This window comes from Schistocerca serialis, chromosome 7, assembly GCF_023864345.2.
Source record: "Schistocerca serialis cubense isolate TAMUIC-IGC-003099 chromosome 7, iqSchSeri2.2, whole genome shotgun sequence".
Lineage (NCBI taxonomy): Eukaryota > Metazoa > Arthropoda > Insecta > Orthoptera > Acrididae > Schistocerca > Schistocerca serialis.
In genome coordinates, this window is record NC_064644.1 from 508,634,001 (window position 1) to 508,659,707 (window position 25,707).

The window sequence follows — 25,707 nt, forward strand, 5'->3', positions numbered from 1 at the left end:
AAGGCAGTTTCCAGAGAAGGTCCCACCCACTACAGACAAGGTGAATACTACTAGGTATTGCGAAGTATGTTCAGCCAGGGGGAGGAAAGAGACGGGTAAGCGCATGAGGAAGGAAAGTAGATGGTGGTGCAAGGACTGTGGCGTTGGCCTTTGCGTCCCACAGTGTTTCCAGAATTTTCACACAAAGGCTAACTACATCTGAACTATTAAAATACTCTAGTTTACAGATACCTGCAGTTAAACAGTCCAGTGATAATTTTTTTAAAAATTAGATACAGTAATAATGGCATTACTCAAGAGAGACATCATTTAAAACTTTTTTATCCACGACATTTTCGTGTTTCCTGTTTTTTAATTATAATACCCATTTGTATTTTAAATTGTAAAGTAAACTTACATTCATGTAAAGCTCTTACTTTCCCTTTTAAATGATGCAAGAAACATATTCCTATCATTTTTCTGTTCTTTGCAATCTAACTTCAAACATCCATTAAATGTACCAGTTCACAGGCAAGTGCCGGGTGTAAAGACGGCAGTGTTGAAAGTGTTAAGAATTCAAGCCATCAATGTTTCTGGAGTATAATGAAACAAAAACCAGGCATAGACACAACAAGCTGGTTAGAATGTACACTACAAAGTGTATGAACAGAAAGTGGCCTATGATGCCGTTTTCGAACATGACTGATATTAGTACACTGAATATATTTAGAATATGACAATATATTACACTGGTCTGGGCAGAAAGGACTAGCTGAAAGTGATGGGCATTCATGATAGAACTAGGAGGGCTACTTATTGTTAGAAAACGAAACGACACAAGTTCCCAGAACTGTTATCAGTACCACAAATTATTAAAAAATTGATGGTGTTCTTTCTGTGAGAGATCTGTCCACAGAAAACACACTGATAAGGGTAAAAAATGTAGATATTCTGTATGTAAAAGGCGCTCAGCAATTTCTTGCCTCAAATGAAATGCGCCATGATTGCCACTTTGGAAGCTGATCAAAAATGTTTGCAGTTTAATCAGAATGTTTTGTACCTTTGACTGAAATGAATGATTAAAAATAAATCTGAATTCTCATTTACGGCCCGCATCTCGTGGTCGTGCGGTAGCGTTCTCGCTTCCCACGCCCGGGTTCCCGTGTTCGATTCCCGGCGGGGTCAGGGATTTTCTCTGGCTCGTGATGGCTGGGTGTTGTGTGCTGTCCTTAGGTTAGTTAGGTTTAAGTAGTTCTAAGTTCTAGGGGACTGATGACCATAGATGTTAAGTCCCATAGTGCTCAGAGCCATTTGAACCATTTTCTCATTTACGTTGATGCCACCATCATCGTTCTCAAAAGAGAATGCCCAAATGACGACAGTCAAAAGTTAGTGGAAATTGTGGCGCCAGTAAAAGGATCTATGAGCGAAGCATAAGACTACTAGCGTCATACCTTAGCAAAAGGTCTTGCCGGAAACACGAGAAAATTTTGATCCTACGCAAAATGCATAAGCATTTCTAAGGCTTGTATCCATTCACTCGTCGAACAAACTGGTGTGGCAGTGGAAGATAGTAACTGAGGACATAGATCCGATGGAATCATAGTTCGGTTTTACAAAGACTACTCCACAGCATTGGTCTTATACGTGGGTTTTGTTTGCCGTGAATCTCTCGCCGAGCGACCAGTAGCAAGGTTGAAAGAACGGATACGCAGAATCACAGATCAATATCGTTAACATCGGCAGCTGCAGAATTCTTGAACATATTCACAGTTCGAATACAACAAATGTCCTTGAAAGAGAGAAGCCTCTGCCCACGAATCAGCACAGTTTTAGGAAGCACCGCTCATGCGAAACTCGGTTTGCCCTTTTCTCTCATGATGCTTTGCGAACTATGGATGAAGCCCATCAGGGAGGTTCTATACAAAATATTTCTAGGTTTTCGAAAAACATTTGGCAGATTATCCCTCTCTAAACTGTTAACGAAAGTACAAGTATACAGAATAGGTTCCCAGATACATGAGTGGCTCTAAGAGTTCATAAGTAATACGAGGTGGGAGAAATAAAAGTAGCCCAGAGAACAGAGTTCCAGGATAGAAATAAATATACCAAAGGAAATGAACTACAGTACTAATTTGACTATATCAGATGTTGTAAGTGACCACCATTCATCTCTTGGGACTTTTGGGCCTTGGTCAACAAATTGCTGAGGGTAGATCGAACCTGGACTGCTGGAATTGCTGCAGTCTCATCCCAAATGTTCTACTTCACTTCCTGAAGACTATGAGGATTGTTGCGATACATGTTAAACTTGTGGGCTCTCCACTCCAAGAAATCGCACACTGGCAGATCAGGTGACCTCGGTGGTCAGCTAAGCCGTGACAAGACTGACCTTTGCTAATAACTCTGTCAGACGTGAAGATCTGTAAATGTGCTCCAAGGTTCGGTTGACTGAATGGTCAATTGCTCCATACTGTTGGAAGTAATTGTAGGTCTTTTCCGCCATCGCTAATGCTGCCGCATTTGGTCTTTTAAACGTATTAACTCGTCTGAGTAACTTTAAATTGTCCCCCTCTATAGAACGCAGTACGTGGCACAAGGCGGCCTATGTTCATCAGAGAAAAGGGTAGCGTTGGGAGTGCCCGACGGAGGTGTGCCAGGACGACTGTTATTCTCTCTCTCTCTCTCTCTCTCTCTCCACAATCTGCGGTTGTTTGCTGAAGATGCTGTCGTGTACAGAAAGATGTCGTCATTGAGTACATTCGGAAGGATGAAATATAATTTCTAGTTGGTGTGGTGAGTGGCAGATCGATCTAAATGTAAAATAACGTAAGTTTATGCGTATGAGCAGGAAAAGGTAACGCGTAATGTTTCAATTCAACGTTTGTTTGAATTCAACATTAGTACTGTGCTGCTTGACACAGTCTCTTGGCTTAAATATCTTGGCGTAATGTTGCAAAACGATGTCAAATGGGACAGACATGTAAGGATTGTGGTACGGGAGGCGAATGTTCCACTATGGTTTATTTGAAGAATTTTAGGAAATTGTGGTTCGGCTGTAAAGGAGGCCGCATATTGGATACTAGGGTGACCCATTCGTGAAAACTGCTCAGTGTCTGATATTCTCGGCTGGTCAAACTGAAGAAAGACATCGAAGCAAATGAAAGACTGGTTGCTATCTGATGAGTTACTTGTAGTTTCGAACAACACGCAAATATTATGAGACACTTCAGGAACTCAAATGGGAATCCATAGAGGGAAGGCGATATTCTCTTGTACGGACACTAATGAGGAAATTTTGAACCGCGTTTTGAGGCTTGTTGAATAACGATTCTACTGCTGCCTACGTAAGTTAAACGTAAGGACAATAAAGATGTGATAAGATGACTTAAGGGTCGTTTGGAGACACACAGACAGTCGTTTCTTCTTCCATTTCTGAGCGGAAAGGAAATGACTACTAGTAAAGCAGGGTACACTTCACCAAGCACTGTACAACGGCTTGTCGAGCGTGTATATAGATGCTGATATAGATGTAGATATTCAAATGGTTGTAGGCAGCAGTAGTTATTTGGAGATGAAGAGCCTTACAAGAGATAGCCTATCGTGGACAACAGCATAAAATCAGATTAAAACTATGTGCCGGACCGAGACTCGAACTCGAGACCTATGCCTGTCGCGGGCAAGTGCTCTGCCAACTGAGCTATCCAAGCACGACTCACGACCTGTCCTCACATCTTTAATTCCGCCAGTACACTCGTCTGCCCGGACGTTTCATAACAGCGCACACTCCGCTGCGGAGTGAAAATCTTGTTCTTGAAACATCCCCCAGGCTGTGGCTAAGCCATGTCTCCGCAATATCCTTTCTTCCGGGAGTGCTAGTTCTGTAAGGTATGCAGGAGGGCTTCTGTGACGTTAGGAAAGTAGGAGACGAGGGACTGTCGGAATTATAGCTGTGAGGACGGGTTGTGAGTCGTGCTAGGGTAGCTCAGTTGGTAGAGCACTTGCCCGCGAAAGGCAAAGGTCCCGAGTTCGAGCTCGGTCCGGCACACAGTTTTAATCTGCCAGGAAGTTTCATATCAGCGCACACTCCACTGCAGAGTGAAAATCTCATTCCAGCATAAAACCAAGTCTTCGGACTGAAAACCACAACGCCAACTTACCTTAAGAGAATATCGTGTGGCGAACTTCTTGGAGCATGTTTTGCAAATATGTTCTTTGCCGTGGCTTAGAGCGTTTTCCTTGGGAAGTAGCCGCTGCTGATCATTGGGCAGTACCACCTGCTGTAAGTGCAGCGGTGGTTCGTAGCTCCTTGTATAGGTGGAGTTCACGTTGTGTTCATTCTTTAGTTCCGCGCACCGGCTATCCTGCTGCCCGTCTACTCTGAAAGACATGGCGAACGACACGTTGATTGTAGGCTGGGGACTGGTCTTTGAAGGTAGCAGCTCGGTGAGGACGCGCGGCGGGCTGCTGGCCTGGACGGGTGGCCGCTCCATCTGCCGGACGTCCTCCAACTGCCGGCCCTGCGGCACCGACTCAGGGCTCCAGGGCGGTGGTTGGACTCTACCGGCCTCGGGCGGCGCCTGCCCTTCGTGACTGGGGCGGCTCGCAGGCGGGCTGAGGTAGGTGCGCTCCTGCTGCTGCTGCTGCTGGTGCTGGTCGTGCTCGTTGTCGCCTGCTTCTGCCGTTGGTAGCTTGCTCAGCCGTTTACGGGTGGGCTCCTTCAGTGGGTGACCACCTTCTCCCAGATTGACCTGCACAACAATACGGCGTCATCACCTTTCTATCCAGGGAAACCATTTTGTACCGATACAGTAGTTTTTCCTCAAAATCAGATTTAGTTATCATTCTATTCAGTCTGTATAAAAAGCGCCTCATTTTGCCTCTTGTAATACATGAAATTAAGTGCAATTATTGAAGCAATACGAAGTGGAATGATAACATAGCCTCATTCCTTGAGAAAGGAGACAGCTGACTTCTTTTAACTGGCTAACTTTCGTTGCCTGTATGGCACCTGTGGCGACGAAAGCAATCTTACAGTAAGTAAAAGCTGAATGCTTGACGTGTTCTCGGAGTGTGAATATTTTCTCCATTGTCAGGAGGCTCCATTCTCGTATGGGTTGAAGTGATTGTCGTCTTTTAATTTTAATGCTCTGCCATGAAGAACGTCCTTAGTCACACGGTGGACGAGTTTCAACATTTAAATATAACGATATTTGCACTTGCTAAATCTGTTTCTCCTTCAACTTTCACTAGCTACCCTCCAAATGTTTCGGTTGTAGTACTGTTTCAGACTGAATATTTGCGTTGTACCTAATGATGGATTTATGTGCTGTAGTAGCCGCCAGTGTTAAAGGAATTTAGGAATGCAACTGTTTTGGAGGGGTTGGTTGAGCCACGATGGACGTCGCCCTCAGCCAGATGTGACGAGAATGTGTAAATCATGAGAGGCTGTTGGTCAGTAGTTATGTATTAGCTCATCTTAATTTTGATACTAAGATATAGCATTATCTAGTCATCATTTAGCCGTATGTAATTGTACGCCGTATGGTCATTTACAGGTTTCTTCATTGGTATTTAATGAAGTTTAAAAACGATTATTAAAACGTGTTATTGGTAATTTGATGCCATGGCCTACTGAGCACTTTACCTGTAATGAGTCAGCAGTATGTACGTGATAAATTACGCCGGAAATAAGCTGATTTCGTACTTAACGTAAACTCATTTAAGCAAATATGCTTTTCAAAAATTATTATTGTTGTCATTTTAACGCTGTGTCTGCCTTTCGTTATTTAACGCTCATTACTCATTATAAGTCAGTGTTGATGTCGTCGAAGTACTGTTTAACCTGCCACAAGGAAAATTATCCTTTTGACGCTGCGTTGTATTCCACAGTTTAACTTAACATTAAATACTCATTAGTATTTAAGCCGATATGTCGCTCCTGAGTTTCCTGAAGCACATTCTAACCTGCCTTAAGGAGAATTTTATTAAAAGTAATTTTTTTCATTTTGGTGATATATTGTATCCCACAGCTAAGTTTTATCGGTGACTGCTCATTAGTATTTAAGTGTCAATGTCACAGCTGAGGTTGCTGAAGTATTATTTAAATTGCACTTAAAGAAATTTTGATGAAAGTTGTTACTGTCATTTGGAGCTTTGCTACACTCTACAAAGTGTAGTCATTCATTATTGCTGTTCTTTCGGATTTTATTAAGGTCTTCAGGCTAAGGACATAACATGTGAGTCGAAGGCAAATATCAATAAAGCCTGATATTCCTGTTAAATAAAGATTATACTTGGCACCAACCTCTTCCCAGACAAATCCTCTCCCCCCCCCCCCCCCCACACACACATCAGAAGGAATTGGTATCTTTTCCACTGCAAAATTGTTCACGGTCAGAAATTATTAATAGATTATAGCAACAGGGAATTTAGCAATGGAATAATTTAAATTGTGATCTATGTGTGAAGTAAACATAACCACATAGGCTTTTACTTACAAACAATTTTTGTATAGGCATTTCATAGTCGTGTGCTATAACTATTCTTTTCCTGCCTTCTTATTTTGAACACGTGGCACTTTACTCGTTCAGTTAACTTAACAAACGGTTTAAAAACTTTATAGATAGTATATATCTCAACAAAGTGGATCACTTTGACCTTCAACCATTTTCTAAAGGTTATAAAACATATACATTGAGCCACCGTTTGCCCCCTTCAGACGCTGCGCTGAAATTATATCTATCACGTGAGAAACCACAAGTTCCTTACAAGTGACGTCACCATCATAACGTGGCAAGGCACGCCCCAGCCCTTTTCAAGCCCTATTCACCCTCCCCTAATGTCCCCACCCTCCCTTATCCCAAGTCCATATCCAGCCAACATCAGCACAGAATTGAAACGAAAAGCCCTATAGTAGCATATTACTGTAGTCCACATTCAAATGAGATAACAATGTAGTCCGCAGCAGACATGTTGGCTGTGACCAAAACCTTTTGAATGACGTATATTTTCTCTGCACCATTTTCAAAAGAATTTGTACTAAAAATTACGCGAAGGGTCTTGCAGTATTTCCAGATCTATAATACTTCATTATAGCAAGACACACACACACACACACACACACACAGGCGCGCGCGCCCGTAAGCGATGTGTATCGCAAGAATTTACAACTTAAGCAGCAGTAGTGAAAATGTAAGGCCTGAAGGATGATTGTGAATTCTCAGATTAAGTGCCTCAGTTCTATTTTGCTGCCTAAATACATGTGGCTAAAAATAACACGCTAAAGAAGCAGCTAAATTACAGATCCAAGTTTAAGTTACACGATGAAGTAAAACTACGTAGACGAAGCTAACAACTGGAGAATACACGTGTTGCTTTAACACTATGGTAAGCCGAGAAGTAAGCAAATGAACTGTCTTTTTGAATTATTACCAGCTACTATAACAATGTAATGAATTCCATCATTTATTCCTACAGTCTGTGTAAGACACAGTGAACCCTCAAATTAAATGTTTCCTTATCTGTGTGGTTCTACGACACTTCATCAAAGTACTACTATGCTATCTCCACGCTTAAAATATGTGAAGAGTGTTGTGATGTTGAACTGTAGATGTGTTGTTGGTGGTTCTTAGAATGAACTGTTATCTGCAAGCGTTTTTACAAAAATCCTCGTCATTCTAAAGGGATGAAGATAATGCGTCTTGTTCTACACGTGGAAACATAATCGATGTTATTAACAGCCTAATATTGCTTTTTTATTTTCATATGAATTAAATCTACTGGAAGTTAGATACAGAATAAACTATCGAAGAAAGCTGCAATGCATATTGACTGCAACTATGGTGCGAAGGCTTTCTAAAATATTTAGAGAGCTCACTTCCTATACAGAGCCGTCTCCAGGGGTTTTGCTGTCTCGTGAGAAAATTTTAAGCACCGTTTCTCTCCACCTCCCAGAATCCTCTTCATGCATTTTCTTACGTAGTCAAACTGTGTCACAACGTCACTCATCCATGGCGTATTATTTTGCCGTATCACACTTACTCATGTGTCTTTCTGACGTCAATACATTCGTAAGACCAGAGTCAGGTGTCGAGTACAAGTCAGCGAAGCAGAAATGTAACGTTTGCAGCATAATATATCTCGGGTTTAGCTTGAAAATTAGTTATGTCAACCAGAATAAAGTTATTTACTTGTGGAGCGTATAACTGTAAAATCGCTCCCTTTTTCTCGATCCCTGAGCAGAGCGGAACATGCGATGTGGAGGAGTAACATCAAAGCCGCAGCTGGGAGAGCAACAAGCTGAAGTTGGGTTGGGTTGTTTGGGGGAGGAGACCAGACAGCGAGGTCACCGGTCTCATCGGATTAGGGAAGGACGGGGAAGGAAGTCGGCCGTGCCTTTCAAACGAACCATCCTGGCATTTTCCTGGAACGATTAAGGGAAATCAGGGAAAACCTAAATCAGTACGGCCGGACGCGGGATTGAAACGTCGTCGCGAGTCCAGTGTGCTAGACACTGCGCCACCTCACTCGGTACAAGCGGATGTAATTCTCGCAGTACTTCCAACATTCAAGGTCTGTGCTTCAGACATTGCTTTCTGTGGTGTAAACAAAGCACAGGAGACACCGGTTTCGTGATACCACGAATTTACATACTTGTTTATCTGCAGATGTGGTACATATTTGTAGCACACCACAAAGACAAGGAAACACACACCTTCCACAGTGCACTGATCTGCTGTTCACTGCAACCCTGAATAGGGGTCGAAAACTTTGGTAGAAGTTGCAAAAGGCACGAAACGTCCCAAATTATGTCAACGAGTTCCGAGCAGAAATGTGTCTCAGCGAACAAGGAAAGGTAAACAGAACGTGGAATATCACCTCCCATAATGTGGTCGGACAGGCGGGTGAAAGTTGGCAAACCTGTTTCGCATTTACATTAAAACATAAGTAGGGCTACCCCATAATAAATCTTTATTAAGTAAATGAATGAAAGTGTACGAAATACATAAATAAACCAAAACTAAAATTAACGATAAACGTGTTTTTTACACTATTACCATATATTAAGGTATTTTTCATGCCTTGGTATTATCAAACTTCTGTATTGTTTCGTTGAAATCCAATCATCCAGCAAGCTCGTGTTCAGTCGACACCTTGGTAGCCCACACAGTAGTGCCTATCCTATTGTTGATCACTGGTACCTTTTAATCACATTAAGTTTAGGAAAACTTTTTCCACCACTTTCCTCTGTCACCAGTTGTGTTCTCAAAACTCATTAAGGCTACTCTTTACGCTGCGCTTAAATCCAACTCTCTGTATGAGTTTCAGAGTTTCACTTGGTGCGCTACTGGGGTTTAGCAGCGTTGAGATCAGCTTCAGTTCACCTTTAAAAGTGACAAAACTGATGTTGTTAGCCTGCCGATGTCTAAAACTGTCACACAATTGCGAACACATCTCACTTAGAACGTCAGGTGACAAGTGATGGCACACTGCACATTTCACTTATTTTTTATTTATTTATTACAAAGTGTTTTTCTCGGTGATGCTGCTATATGTGTTTGAGGTTGGTGTATATTAACTGTTAGTTCATCATATGTACATTTATTTTTATTTATGTATCACAAAATTTTTCACTTCTTATGGAGCTTTCAGGTTTACAGCCGTGTAGCCGTATGGTTGGTAATGAGGTGTCATTACGGCAATCACATACTTTACTATGTTGAAATATTCAGCAAAGATGAGAAAGTCTATTGCTTACATTGTTGTCTGCTCCAAAGTATCGTGGATAGTTTCCAGTAAATAATATATTTTATGAACGATGTGCATTTCAGACTTATTCTGACATGCCTTCAGTTATGCCAAACCTTCATTGTCTCCTTAAGTTCATCTTCTTGGAATTAAACTGAATTATAAAATTTTTCGGCCCCAAAAACCTATATCCCTGGGCGGTGATGCAGTTAACCCCACCCCATCCTCGAGTCGGCCCTGTTCCTGTAAGCAGTTATTAAATATCGCTAACTCGAATCAGAATAGACGATGGAAACACACACACACTCACACACACACACACACACACAAACACACACACACATACACACACACATGCGCGCGCTTGTGCGCGCGCGTAACGGAACGTAAGTACAAACGAAATGCCCAAAACACCATTTAGGGAATGATGGAAGTAAATCTTTTGATATGATTATTATTGTGATGTACCACTTAAACTGCATATTTTCTTAATATACAAAGAGAACTACTGCAAAGTTTACGTTCATCACAACATGGGCAAAGCTGATGGTGGAATACGACACATGGATACTAACTTACTCAGCAGAACAAAACACTTGTCAGGGGAAGGTAAATGACACTTCGATAGAGTAGTATACTGAACGTAGTAATACAAATAGATATAGGTAAGAAACTAGTGTTGTTTTCGTTTCAAAGTTATCTAAACGCTATGGCGACACCATGCAAGGGTATTAATTTTAGCTTGCAGAACAAAACGTTCGTCATATTCTGTTAGTAATGCTAACATGTGCGGTCTCGTAGTAGTGAGTACATAACACTTGGAAGACATAGCACACTGAACAGCAGTGATACACATTAATATGAATAATAAACAAAGCTTCCTGCGGTTTCAAAGTGACCTAGGCTTTATAACAACTCCATGCTAGATTACTAATTTTACCTTGCAGTACGAAACGTTTGTCACCTTATGTTGATAATGCTAAGAACGCAATGCAGTCATATATGACACAGACAAATAGGCATTCTAAACTCAAATAGGATTCTACAGAGTGACTATCACCACCCTGACTAAGTATACAATTATGTCTTACCACAGATTCCATTACGTCACCAAGCAAGTACCGAAATTTCCGAATATACCCAAGTTGTTTTGACTGCTTCTAACTAGTTCCAAGAAGCCAAATCTCCATGTTAAAGCAAAACTGTGGCTTATTTCCATTACTCTTGGATACTGTTTGGTGGGGCAATGAAGGTCTGTTAAAAAGTTGATGGCCACTGCCTCCAGGTACCATGAGGACGCCCAAACATGGTCAGTAGACAAGGTGAAAGTCATTACCCCACAAGTGCGTTTCTCTCGACTTGCTAAAATACGAGATGCTTGGAGATTATATCAGAGTAGATTCACAGATGTCACCAAGTCTAATAATGACGTTAGTTAATCAACCTGATACTTTTTCTGGCAATCTGAGACTTTTTCCAACTAGCAAAATTGACTCATCAGCAAGCTGAGACTTATGAAATCAAGCCTTTTCCCAAAAAAAAAAAAAAAAAAACAGTAGCTGTCAGCTACTGGATATAAAATGGTATTCTGTAGGTGCAGTGAGTATCACCTACTTGAGGAGGTATGAGCTACTGGCAGTGTCAGCCAGTCGGTGGTGTCTCAGCTATGGTGAGGGGCGTTAGCTGCTAGGGGTATTAGAAGGTGTGGAAGATGTCAGTTACTGGGGGTGTCAGATACTGAGCAAAACAAATTCCTTTCATTCCTTCCCAATATACTGTGCTGTTGTTGCATCATGAAAGTAAGCACTACACGCAGAGAGAGATAGAGAGACAGAGAGAGGGAGATAGAGAGACAGAGTGAGAGATGGGAAAATTACTTAGATACGTAACTCAGAGAGATGATGATGATGAGGCAGATGTGGACTTGCTGTACGTAACTTTTGAAATGTGTACACACATAAACTACACCAATGTGTCCCAAAATTATATCAGCTCTCCCAGAATTGTTAACAGTTTGCTGTGAAACTGTATCAGCTTGCATCAAGACTGCATCATCTCTACCCCTGAATCTGTATCAAACTCCCTCGAAACTATATAACAACATTCCCCTAAAACTGTGACAACTGTTCTCACAACTGTAGCAGCTTACCCTGACTCTGGAACCACGTAACCCCTGAAACTGTATTAGCTTGTCCCTGAAACTGGCCCTTGAAGCTGTGAGAACTTACCTTGCCACTGTAACAATTTGCTCCTCCACACCCTTACCAATTTGCCCACAACTGTAACAACTGGCAATGAGACTTAACAAATTATCCTAGAACTGTAACAACTTGCTTTCCCAATGCTACAATTTGTCCCACAGCTGCAACAACGTACCTCAAAACTACGCAACTTAGCCCCACAGCTCTAATAAGCTGCTTCACAACTGTAACAACTCGCCAAGAAGAAGTAAGAAGTTTCCCCCTAACTGTCAAAGTTTGGCTCACATCAGCGACGACTTGCTCCATAGCTGTATTAGTTTGTGTCAAAAGTGTAACAACTTGCCTGGCAACTGTAACAATGTGTACAGCAACTGTAATAACATGTCCCGTAACAGTAAAACTTGCTTCCAGCAACTGTAACAACGTCCCCTACAACTGACACGCAATGCCTTGAAACAGTAACAAGCTACCTTGAAACAGACCTCATAATATTGTGTGGCACAATGATGATCAGTTTGCTACAGTTTGAGGACAGGTTGTAACTGTTGTGGGGTAAAGTGCTACAAATGTTGGGGCAGGTTGTAACAGTTGTGATGCAAATTCTTACAGTTACAGTGCAAGCTGTTACAGTTGAATGGTAACTTGTTACATTTCCTGGGGTTAAGACGTTACACCTTTGGAGAAGACGCTGATATAGTTGTGAGGAAAAAATTGATATAGTTTTGACAGGCAAGTTAATACAGTTTCTTGAGGGAACTTGATACAGTTTTAGGGCAAGTCGGTACAGTTTCACAGCTAGTTCTTACAGTTTTGGGGGACAAGTTGATAGAGTTTTGGGGCAAGCCGTTACAGTTTAGGGGTCAAGCTGTTATAGCTCTGAGAGAATGTTCATACAGATACAGAGCAAATAAGTACTGTTTAGATGTAACATGATAAAGTTGCAGGACAATTTGATAAAGTTTCAAGTGTAAGTTGATAAAGGTGTTGGATAAAATGCCATCCCCAGTTAAACTCCACATTTTATTTTGAAAACCACGATTTTTTTAGAATTCCAAAAGCTATTATCCAGTGGTATATGTCACGTGTCAAGACATAACAACAAATCATTCTTTGATCTCTCAAGTTTGTGTGGGCCAAGTAGCCCGTATGCCAGATGGAAGACAGGCGAAGATGGCACTAGCGGAGAAACCAAACACCAAACGCCTCATTGGACGACCAAGGCAATGCTGGATGGACGATCTGGTGAAGGACCTAGCAGCCCTGGGGATTGAAGGCACCTGGAGGAACCGGGCACAAAACAGGAAGGAATGGAGGCAATTTGTGGAAGCAATGCGTGGTCTTCCGGGCCTGTTATCGCTGGATATCTACATATCTATTGTGTTCTCTCAAGTCCAAAATCAATGGTGGTGTTCCAAATCAAAGGCAAAGTATACAGCGGCTGGCAATTTACACTAAAATAAAAACTACAGTTGCCGAGCTAGCGCCAAGGTGCTTGAAATGCAGGAAAACAAGTTAACTAGTTAAAGTTTTGGAACAGTATGATATACACTCCTGGAAATTGAAATAAGAACACCGTGAATTCATTGTCCCAGGAAGGGGAAACTTTATTGACACATTCCTGGGGTCAGATATATCACATGATCACACTGACAGAACCACAGGCACATAGACACAGGCAACAGAGCATGCACAATGTCGGCACTAGTACAGTGTATATCCACCTTTCGCAGCAATGCAGGCTGCTATTCTCCCATGGAGACGATCGTAGAGATGCTGGATGTAGTCCTGTGGAACGGCTTGCCATGCCATTTCCACCTGGCACCTCAGTTGGACCAGCGTTCTTGCTGGACGTGCAGACCGCGTGAGACGACGCTTCATCCAGTCCCAAACATGCTCAATGGGGGACAGATCCGGAGATCTTGCTGGCCAGTGTAGTTGATGTACACCTTCTAGAGCACGTTGGGTGGCACGGGATACATGCGGACGTGCATTGTCCTGTTGGAACAGCAAGTTCCCTTGCCGGTCTAGGAATGGTAGAACGATGGGTTCGATGACGGTTTGGATGTACCGTGCACTATTCAGTGTCCCCTCGACGATCACCAGTGGTGTACGGCCAGTGTAGGAGATCGCTCCCCACACCATGATGCCGGGTGTTGGCCCTGTGTGCCTCGGTCGTATGCAGTCCTGATTGTGGCGCTCACCTGCACGGCGCCAAACACGCATACGACCATCATTGGCACCAAGGCAGAAGCGACTCTCATCGCTGAAGACGACACGTCTCCATTCGTCCCTCCATTCACGCCTGTCACGACACCACTGGAGGCGGGCTGCACGATGTTGGGGCGTGAGCGGAAGACGGCCTAACGGTGTGCGGGACCGTAGCCCAGCTTCATGGAGACGGTTGCGAATGGTCCTCGCCGATACCCCAGGAGCAACAGTGTCCCTAATTTGCTGGGAAGTGGCGGTGCGGTCCCCTACGGCACTGCGTAGGATCCTACGGTCTTGGCGTGCATCCGTGCGTCGCTGCGGTCCGGTCCGAGGTCGACGGGCACGTGCACCTTCCGCCGACCACTGGCGACAACATCGATGTACTGTGGAGACCTCACGCCCCACGTGTTGAGCAATTCGGCGGTACGTCCACCCGGCCTCCCGCATGCCCACTATAAACCCTCGCTCAAAGTCCGTCAACTGCACATACGGTTCACGTCCACGCTGTCGCGGCATGCTACCAGTGTTAAAGACTGCGATGGAGCTCCGTATGCCACGGCAAACTGGCTGACACTGACGGCGGCGGTGCACAAATGCTGCGCAGCTAGCGCCATTCGACGGCCAACACCGCGGTTCCTGGTGTGTCCGCTGTGCCGTGCGTGTGATCATTGCTTGTACAGCCCTCTCGCAGTGTCCGGAGCAAGTATGGTGGGTCTGACACACCGGTGTCAATGTGTTCTTTTTTCCATTTCCAGGAGTGTAGTTTAGGTACATATGAAGTGTAAAAAATGATTGATAATATTTTCACATATCCCTCACCATATTCATCTCTCTGATTTACACACCTCGGCAAATTTCTTCATTCTCTCTGTCCGCCAGTCTCTCTCTCTGTCTGCCTATTTCTATATCTTCATGTAATTATTACTTTAATCAGGCAACAGCATTACAATGTGCTGCAGAAGTGATAAAAAGACTGTTATCTCTAGAGTAGCTGTCACCCCTAGCACCTGACGTCTGCCCAGCTGCTGACAACTCCACAAGAATCTGATGTCTCCTTAGTAGGTGATACCCCAAGTAGCTCACTCTTCCCTAAGTAGCTGACATCCACTGCGCTATCAAAACGCTATTTAAAATCATGTAGATGACTTTCAGTGTACTGTGAGAAAAGTCTTGACTTGATCAGTTTCAGCTTACAAACGATTCACTTTTGCTTTTTGGAACAGGTCTCGACATGCTTAGTTAACATCATGTCTGTCTTACTGATGTCTGTCCACGCACATTGCTTCAATCTCGAAATTCGTCACATTTTACTGAGACGAGATAAATGTATTTGAGGGATAATTATAGTCACCTTGTCAACTGATCACTGACCCTTGTAACAGTATCTGTGGATAAAGGCCATCACATTGTCAACTGACCTGCAGTGTCCAACCCTAAAGTATCCAGGGGTAATATCAGTGTCCCACAGGTTTGCTGTAACATGAAAATGTTGTCTTTGGGTTCGTCGGAAATACTTGGATTTGTTTGGAAGTATTCGTGTTTTGCTGGGTGGTGTAATAGAGGCTGTGCTAAGACGTGTACGCATCTTACGTCGGTGATTGTAGTCACTCAGCGGAATATCATTTCAGTTCAGAACGCTTATTTGTTTCTGTATCAGCTATCCCTGTCTAGGCTGCATAGCATTATCAGCATAATAAGGCAAAAGTTGTGTGCTGTAAGATGAATTTGATACCCTAGCATGGAGTCACCATAATGTTTGGATGCTCTGAAACCACAGTAACTTTCTTCTTTATGTATATAAATATGTATTACAACTGTTCAGTAAGCTATTTTCCAAACTGTCCTTTAGTTTCCTCTGTGTAACAGCGGAATACTACAAATGTTTGGAACTGCAAGATGAAGTTAACGCCATAGTGTAGGGCCACTATCAGTTTCACTGGCCTTAATATTAGTTTTAGAGACGATTTTTTTATTAATTTAGATGTGGCAGTAACATTGCTTATATTGACAATTCTCATCTTGCACTTTTATCTGTAAATTAGATCGGCAGTAGTGTTCATATCTTGTAGAATCAATCCTGCGAAGTTTGAATTATTTAATACAGATATCGTGTTTAGACCTTTGGCCGTCTACTAAACTAAAATTTATTTCAGTGGCGCCATTAAAGGAGGCACATGTAGTTTAATAAGTAATACACAGAGGTGTGGAAATATTCAAAATGATATTCCACTGATATTGTGAAGTGTAGTATAAGAATGGAACATTGCTCATCAGCAAGAGCTGGTTGACGTGTAAATTTTATGAGTAGTGTCAACACCTAACCGATTTTTTCATTCTTATAGAACAATCAAATTACGACAGTAGTGTAATATTTTTTCACAAGTTTTCCATATTTTCAGAAGTTATTTTATTTTGCTACAAAGAGTGAATTTTTCCCTATAATCAGATATCTGTAATTATACTTGCGTAGTATGATAAGCAACCTGTGTGTGCATGTGGGTGAACTGGTACTTGAAATCGTTATTTATTACAGTAACTACGTATATTTTGTGGCAAATGCTACGTTTCTGAGGGACAAACTTTTCAATTATGTCTTGTTGCTCCATTTGGCTGTCTCGGTTACTTTCCTCCACTGGTGCTCATGTTGTGCTGAATGTAGGTTCTCTAAGTCCACTACGACAATATGCAGTCGAAATGCTACAACTGGGTAACAATTACATCACTACTTGTCTTTCTTCCTTCCTACAATGATGTTTAAACAATTAGCTTGTTCTTTGGCTATGCTGTGTGTGTTTGTTTTTACTTGGCGTATTTCATTTAGGTATTCGTGTTATTTGGTAGTTGATTACAGGAAACACAGTCTGTCAACGTATTAGAGAGCCTCAGCTCCCTATTTGCGTTGAAAAATTCATCAAAAGTCAATTTCATAGTTCTAAAAGCACTTATATGCGAGATGACTAGTACATCCCTCTAATATTACCTCCATAATCTTTAACGTGAAGTGTACGTTGCCGGTCGTTCTAGAATCAGCCTCAAATACTTGTTCCCTAAATTTTATCATTACAGCTCTTCGGAAAGAACGTTGGCCTCCCTCCAGTTATTCCCATTTGACATCCTGACCGTGTCCGTAATAACTGTATGTTGCTGTAACTTATCGGTAACAAATCTGGCAGCCCACCTCTGAAATGTGTCGATGTCGTCTCTTAATCCAACCTGGTGCAGGTACCTAACACTTGGTCAGTAGTTATCAATGGGCCGCAGTAGTGTCTTGTATGCGGTTTCTTTTGCGGATAAACTACAGTTTCCCAAAAACTCTACCAATAAACCGAAGTCGAGCATTTGCTTTATACTACAGTCCTTGCATGCTCATTTCATCTCATTTTGCTTTGGAGCGTTACGTCTTGATATTTTTCCGATGTGACTGTGTGAAGAAGCACACCACTAAACCGTATTCCAACATTATGGGTTTGTTTCCTTCTGTTCATCTGCATTGACTTAGATTTTTCTACATTTAGAGGTAGCTTCCATTCATCACACCAGCTAAAAATTTTGTCTAAATCATCTTGTACCCTTCTACAGTCACTCAACGTCGTCACCTCTTCATACGCACAGCGTCAGCAAACAACCACAGACTACTGATTGCCTCGTTCACCAGATCGTTTATGTGTATAGAATGTAACAGCGGAACTGTCACACTTCCATGGGGTACTCCTGATAAAACCTGTGTCTCTGATGAACGCTCGCTGTCGAGGAGAACATAATGGGTTCTGTTACTGACGAAGTCATCTAGCCAGTCAAATGCAGGGGAACCTAATCCGTATGCTTGTACCTTCGTTAACAGTCGGCAGTGTGGCACCGTGTAAAGCGCTTTACGGAAACGAGGAATATGGAATCAACCTGTTGTCGTTTACCCGTGTTTCGCAGAATCTCACGTGAGAAAGAGGCATGCTTAATTTCGCACGAAGGTTGCTTTCTAAAACCGATTTGATTTTTGGACAGAAACCTATTTCCCTCATGGAGAATTTATTACGCTGGGAGTAAGAATATGTTGAAGGACTCCACAGGAAACCGATATCAAAGATATTGGTCTGCAATTTTGCGGGTCCGTTTTGTTAACCTTCTTATGTACATAAGTGACCTGCGCTTTTTTTCCCAGTCGCTTGGGACTTTGCGGTAGATAAGACTGGTGATAAATACAAACTATGTAAGAGACAAAAGCCGTAGACTACCTTTTGTAAAACCGAAATGGAATTCCATCCGGAGCTGGCGACATATTTATTTTCAACTCTTTTGGTTGTTTCTCTCCACCAGGGATGCTTATTACGATGTCATCCATAATGGGGACTGTACGATGGGCAAAGGATGATATGGTTGTACGATTCTCCTCCGTGAACGATTTCTTAAATGCGAAATTTAAAACGGCGGCTTTACTTTTGTTATCTTCTACTTTCATATCAGACTAGTCAACGAGTGAATGGACAAAAGCCTTCGACTTACTTGAAGATTTGACGTTGGACCAGAATTTTCTCAGACTCTCTACGAGATCTATTACTAAGGTACGGCAGTGGTATGCATCGATCTGTTTACAGACGCATGAATTTCTGTTAGCTTTTGCTTGTCGTCATTTGGGCATTCTCTTTTTTCTAACGGAGAGTGTAACAGCCCTAGCTTCCTCGGCACTTTTCGAATTTAGTTGTTAAAACCACGGTGGGTCTTTTCCATCCGTACTCCACTTACCTGGCACGCACTTTTCCAGAGTATGTTTACAATCCGTTCAAACATCGCCCATAATTTCTCAACGTCCATCGTACTGAAACTAATGATTTACATTAAAACAACGTCCGAAATCTGGTTGGTTAAACAGCGAACTGTCGTTTTAGATCACATAAGAAGACCGTTAGATCGGAGAGAGATAATCTGAGTTAAGAAACTCCACAATAATAATAAAATGGCCATTATTAAATGGATGTCCCTCTGAAGTTCGTTGAAGAACAAAGACAACGAAACATTTCTTTGGAATTGAAGGGCTTGTTTTAAAGAATTTTAATATCGCGAAATTTAAAATTATATATGCCCCGATTTCTATTCACGCTTGTGCATCACACTTCGTCAGATAAATTATGCAGGTATTGTGTGACAAATATTACTGATTATTATCTCAGTGAGATGATAACAATGACGGGTGAACAGGTCACGACCAAGCCTGCGAATCTCGTTACAAAAACTCATCGTTTCTTCCTTAAGATGAGCTGTTAAAATGCGATACTGTGATTAAAAGGAATGAGACCAGAATACAATGGATTCTATTCTGTTCTCAAGGCACTGTTGAAGAAAAGCTTGACTTACATGGACCATATATTTACAAAACCGAGGGCATATAGGAAGGGAAGAGTGAAAAGTGCAAGGCAAAGGTTATTGACAGTGAAACTATTTTATTTATGTTAACAAAAGGTTAAAAAGGTTACAAAATGATCAATGTAATTGAACATTCATGTCAAAAAACTATACGAGTTTCTTTGTCGTCTGAAATGTATTGGTTTCTGTTCCATAAAAAGTCACTGTCCATTCACATAAATTGCATAGGCTGAGATAAAAGTCATCGTGCCACTACACTGGCCCCTTGACTGAGACACGGGAATGGTGATGTTTCAGTGCTTAAATCAACTAAACGTCACTTGTCACTAAATTGCAAGTTTCGCACTTCACGAGCATTTAGTGGGATAGGTATATTATAAATTTTCGTTTTAGAATAGCAGATTCTCCCACATAAATGTCTTGAATTATATAATTCACACAGGGGCTTATTCGCTTTTTGGCCACTCATTAGGATGAAGTGATAAGGAAAATCCCAAGAACAGAAATTTAACGCAGGACCTTCAACCTTTATCCTTACTTACCACAAGTTCTTGTTTTTATTAGGAGAATGTTAGTCATATGACGATCACAAGTAGTAGTTTCGTTAAGTCTCCTGTTCACTCAGTACCTTAACACAATCACCCAAATACCTCATTGTTTATGATCATCTTTTTAAAAGAGATTTAAATTTAAAAAAATTCTTAAATTTTAACTGGGATGGATTCACGAAGCTCGCATTGTAGCAGACAGACAGATAGCGAAGGACTGCCGACTCAGCTAGATGACGACATGGGATCAATCATCGGAATATAGGACCATCGAGGAAAGGGTTTCAGAATCAGTGGACAGGATACCTCGAGAACTCTCAGGACAGGATACCAGGTCATGCAGATGTCCATGTTTGGTATAATACGCGAAACATTAGTATACGTATTCGAGAATCCGAACAGCTGCACACCCGAATTACAAGCGTGTGCAAAAACAAAAGTTTATTTTATCATTGATTTAATTTTTTCTGATTCACAAAATTAATATTATTTTACATTAAAATTAATTTAGAATTTTCGTGAGTTTGACGTGATGCCGTACTTTCATTTCGCACCTATGACAACTTTAGCCTTAACACATATTATCTATACGAAAACAGATGGCTTTTATATTGTCTTTATTCGTTTAGGATCAATCTGAAAGCAGTTAATCACAGGCACAGCATCTTGTGTCCCTGCGTACCATTTTGCCAAAGTACCCTACACCATTTATAAGTTCGTTAAAGCTTAAGAATCCAGGCGTTAGTATCATGAGGTGGATAACAACAGAACTCCTCTGTGACTGCACGTATCTGTTGCACCACGTCTTCACGTCAGTCGTTCAGTGTTGCCACTTTAGTTGTACATTCAAGTATTATTGATCTTTTGCAATGATTAAGGTTTACTGTTCCTTATATTGCTAAATTAGCTATACCGAACGTAGTAATTTATGTGCTTTGAAAGTCTCTCTTTTCTGTTAGGGGTTTACAGAAGTAACTTTTCCCACACGTTTATTTGGTAACATAATGCAACAATATGTTCTAGATTCTATTCTGTGTGGTTTTGTGAACCAGTTTACAGTTCAGGCGGCAAAGTAAGTAAAATGTTTCTTTGAAAATGAAACCCTTGTGTCATACACTTACGACACTTCGTGTGTACCCTATGTCAATAGTCAACTCGCAGAATTCACCTACCTTTGAATAAAATTACGGTTATTTGAAAGTGAACTACCACAAAATTATACGTACATTGAGGAAAGTTTTTCTCTGTTTAGTCTCTAATGCAGTCAATAAATTTAATTGCAAACACGAAACTGCTGCATCTATTCATAAACCCTTCTACGTGTCATGTAGAATGTAACAGATAAGTTTCTTTTTCTAAACATTTCAGAATGTAAATTATTTCAGGTAGTTATATCGATGTGAGTTACAAATGGTCACGGGAGAGAAATACCGTAGATCAACCCTTTCTGACCCTCCGTTTTCAACTGTGAAATTAACTTCTACTGTGTCTTAGCTGCACAGTTGTATTTTTTCCCAGTGGAAACCTGAGGTACACATTTGTTACTGTTCAACCGTTTTATCATGCATCAATATTAAAATATCATCAATCAGTGTACCAGTGCGTAGCAGCTACTGACCACCAGATACACAGATCTGGTTGGTTCGCTGTATTCCACTGTATAACTGAATATCTTTATTGCTATTTTTCATGGTAATTATTTAATTATTGAATGATCATTTTCCTATTTACTACAAAAGATAATATTTCTTAATTAGTTATTTTAGTCCAAACAAAGTGTACAAAGTAAGTTTCGAAAATAAAATCTCCTAAGAGTAGTACCACATAATGTAAAATGTTCTGTTCTCCAGAAAAAAATTGGGTCTGAAATGGCTAAAAGTGTGAAGAAGAGCAGAAAGAGAAGAGCAGTAAGATAACATGACGAAACGAAACATCTGTTATTGAGTTACGAATTATTTCCTGTTAACTGTAGTTGATTGCAGTGAAGGGTACAGGTCGTTAAAGTGGACAATGAGTAAGTGATGTAGGTGATTGTCACTAACCTGCTGTTGCAAGGGGAAGAAATACAACTGCGTTTCCCATGCAACCCTTGACTGCGGTGGATGGTGGATGGGGTCACCGTGGTCATCTGGCTTCACAAACAATCCATGAAACTTCTCAGCTTGAGGGATGGTTGGGTTGGTGATGCAGATATTGCCTGTGTCATGGAGCTCGATGACTGACACTGCATGACGCTGAAAGCTGTCGAGTGGCGAGACAGCCATTAGGCCTGGTGCATTTGGTATGTGGACGTCAGCTGGTGTCATGTAACTCGAGACGCAAGCTGCGTTCGGGTCCCCTTGTCCCTGCGACGCTGAGCCTGGCTCTTTAGGGCGCTCCTGTTGCTGCTTTTGTAGTTGAGGCAACTGCTCACATGGGGGATGCTTCTCCAGAGAAATGTGGGACCAGTCCATGGTGTATGGCTGCTTTTGAGTGACTGCTGCGAATACTGTGGGCGACAGCCGTGGACCTTCAGCAGCTGGTGGTAGTGGGGATGCAGGCAGAGACAGTGGTGGCGGTGGTGATGGTGGTGGTGGTGGTGCGGAAGCAGGCAGTATTTGTGTCGCTGGAGACAGCATGGCGTTGCGGCTCTGGTGGAGAGAATGCGTCTGTGAAGGAACATGGGACTGGTCCATAGTGCAGGATTGTTGTGGAGGGACTGTTGTGAATAACGGAGGCGACAGTCGTGGGTTGTCAATAGTTGGTGGTAGTGAAGTTGCAGGTAGAGGTGGTGGTGGGGGCGGTGGTGGTGGTGACAGTTGGAGTGGTGGTGACAGTGGAGGCAGAATGGCGCTGGATCCCTGACAATCACTTGCTTGGTCTTCAGCCTGGTGAACACCGCTGCACGATTCGTGTGACTGGCTGGTGGATGAGGCACTTGTGCACGGTGGTATGCTACCCATCGTCAAAAGCTCAGCAGTCCCAATGTCTTTCTCTGAGGGATTCTTCGTCTCCTGCATTCATATAAAAAGGTTCAGTTCAATGACACCAGCAAGTCTACTTTAGCAAGAGTCATAATAAGCAACTTAAATGGTTATTACACGCTCTTTGATTTAAATTACTCTTTATATATATACTCTATACAATTGTATACTATATATCACAGTTTGTATACTATATATCACTGTTCACATTACCCATTCAATTAAAATGAGACTCAAAGTCGTAAAACACTTGAATTGGTATGGTACAGGATGTCCATACAGATTTCAGGAGGTGTTGCATAATGAGGTTGGAGGAAAAGGTATTGAACAAGTGAGGAAAGAGTATGGAACGAGAAGAAATACAGATTACACCATAGTGATTAAAATCAGCAAACATGGGGTTCCATTGAGAAATTCATCGAAGTGAAAGACAATGGAACAAGAACAATTCTTATACGCTGAGGGCGTTGCTGGGAGGATACAGAAAAAGTTAGGAGAAAATAAAAAGTAAAGTATCTACGCTACTGGCCATTAAAATTGCTACACCAAGAAGAAATGCAGATGATAAACGGGTATTCATTGGACAAATATGTTATACTTGAACTGACATGTGATTACATTTTCACACAATTTGTGTGCGTAGATCCTGAGAAATCAGTATCCATAACAACCACCTCTGGCCGTAATAACGGCCTTGATATACCTGGGAATTGAGTCAAACAGGGCTTGGATGGCGTGTACAGGTACAGCTGCCCATACAGCTTCAACACGATACCACAGTCCATCAAGAGTAGTGACTGGCGTGTTGTGATGAGCCAGTTGCTCGGTCACCATTGACCAGACGTTTTCAGTTGGTGAGAGATCTGGAGAACGTGCTGGCCAGGGCAGCAGTCGAACATTTTCTGTATGCAGAAAGCCCCGTACAGGACCTGCAACATGCGGTCGTGCATTATCCTGCTGAAATGTAGGCTTTAGAAGGGGTCGAATGAAGGGTGCAGCCACGGGTCGTAACACGTCTGAAATGTAACGTTCACTGTTCAAAATTCCGTCATTGCTAACAAGAGGTGACCGAGACGTGTAACCAATAGCACCCCATACCATCTTGGCAGGTGATACGCCAGTATGGCGAAGACGAATACACGCTTCCAATGTGCGTTCACCGCGATGTCGGCAAACATGTATGCGACCATCATGATGCTGTAAACAGAACCTGGATTCATCCGACAAGATATCGTTTTGCCATTCGTGCACCCAGGTTCGTCGGTGAGTACACCATCGCAGGCGTTCCTGTCTGTGATGCAGCGTCAAAGCTATCCGCAGCCACGGTCTCCGAGCTGATAATCCATGCTGCTGCAAACGTCGTCGAACTATTCGTGCATGTGATCGTTGTCTTGCAACGTCCCCATCTGTTGACTCAGGGATCGAGACGTGGTTGCACGATCTGTTACAGTCATGCGGATAAGATGCCTGTCATCTCGACTGCTAGTGATACGAGGCCGTTGGGATCCAGCACGGCGTTCCGTATTACCCTCCTGAACCCACCGATTCCATATTCTGCTAACAGTCATTGGATCTCGACCAACGCGAGTAGCAATGTCGCGATACGATAAACAGCAATCGCGATAGGCTACAATCCGATCTTTATCAAAGTCGGAAACGTGATGGTACGCATTTCTCCTCCTCACACGAGGCATCAGGTATCTTCAAACCTGTGACCGCCCATCGTGATTTAAGTGTTCTGTGATGTTTCTAAATCGCTTAAGACAAATGCGAGAATGATTCTTCCGAAACGGCACGACCGCTTACCTTCATCGTCCTTCCCTTATCCGAACATGTGATCCGTCTCTAATGACATCGTTGTCGAAGGAACGATGATCCCCACCTCATCCTCCTCCGCGAATTTTACACTGAATGGAAATGAAGTCCCATGCTTCTTTACAGAGCGTAGGGGACCGATGCGGGAAACCCGCACCGCCTTACTAGGCAAGGTCCTAATGGAGGTGGTTTGCCGTTGCCTTCCTCCGACCGTAATGGGGATGAATGATGATGATGAAGACGACACAACAACACCCAGTCATCTCAAGGCAGGAAAAATCCGTGACCCCGCCGGGAATCGAACCCGGGACCCCGTGCTCGGGAAGCGAGAACGTTACCGCGAGACCACGAGGGGCGGACGAATTTTACACTACTGGCCATTAAAATTGCTACACCACGAAGATGACGTGCTATAGAGGCGAAATTTAACCGACAGGAAGAAGATGCTGTGATATGCAAATGATTAGCTTCTTTGAGCATTCACACAAGGTTGGCGCCGGTGGCGACACCTACAACGTGCTGACATGAGGAAAGTTTCCAACCGATTTCTCATACACAAACAGCAGTTGATCAGCGTTGCCTGGTGAAACGTTGTTCTGATGCCTCGTGTAAGGAGGAGAAATGCGTACCATCACATTCCGACTTTGATACAGGTCAGATTGCAGCCTATCGCGATTGCGGTTTATCATATCGGGACATTGCTGCTCGCGTTGGTCGAGATCCAATGACTGTTAGCAGAAATCGGAACCGGTGGGTTCAGGAGGGTAATACGGAACGCCGTGCTGGATCCCAACGGCCTCGTATCACTAGCAGTCGAGATGACAGGCATCTTATCCGCAGGGGTGCAACGGATCGTGCAGTCACGTCTCGATCCTTGAGTCAACAGAC

At 42.5% G+C, this 25,707-nt stretch overlaps 1 protein-coding gene across 1 annotated transcript in view; it reads right to left on the reverse strand.

Moving 5' to 3' along the window:
• Window positions 1–22,494, reverse strand: part of LOC126413179 (zinc finger protein 2-like) — a 92,783-nt gene extending 70,289 nt beyond the window's left edge. The window contains exons 1-2 of the mRNA XM_050083075.1: window positions 22,084–22,494; window positions 4,140–4,625 (exon numbers count right to left, since the gene is read on the reverse strand). Coding sequence (XP_049939032.1) covers window positions 4,140–4,625; window positions 22,084–22,494 — 897 coding nt within the window. The remainder of the gene's footprint in view (window positions 1–4,139; window positions 4,626–22,083) is intronic.
• Window positions 22,495–25,707: the final 3,213 nt, after the last annotated feature.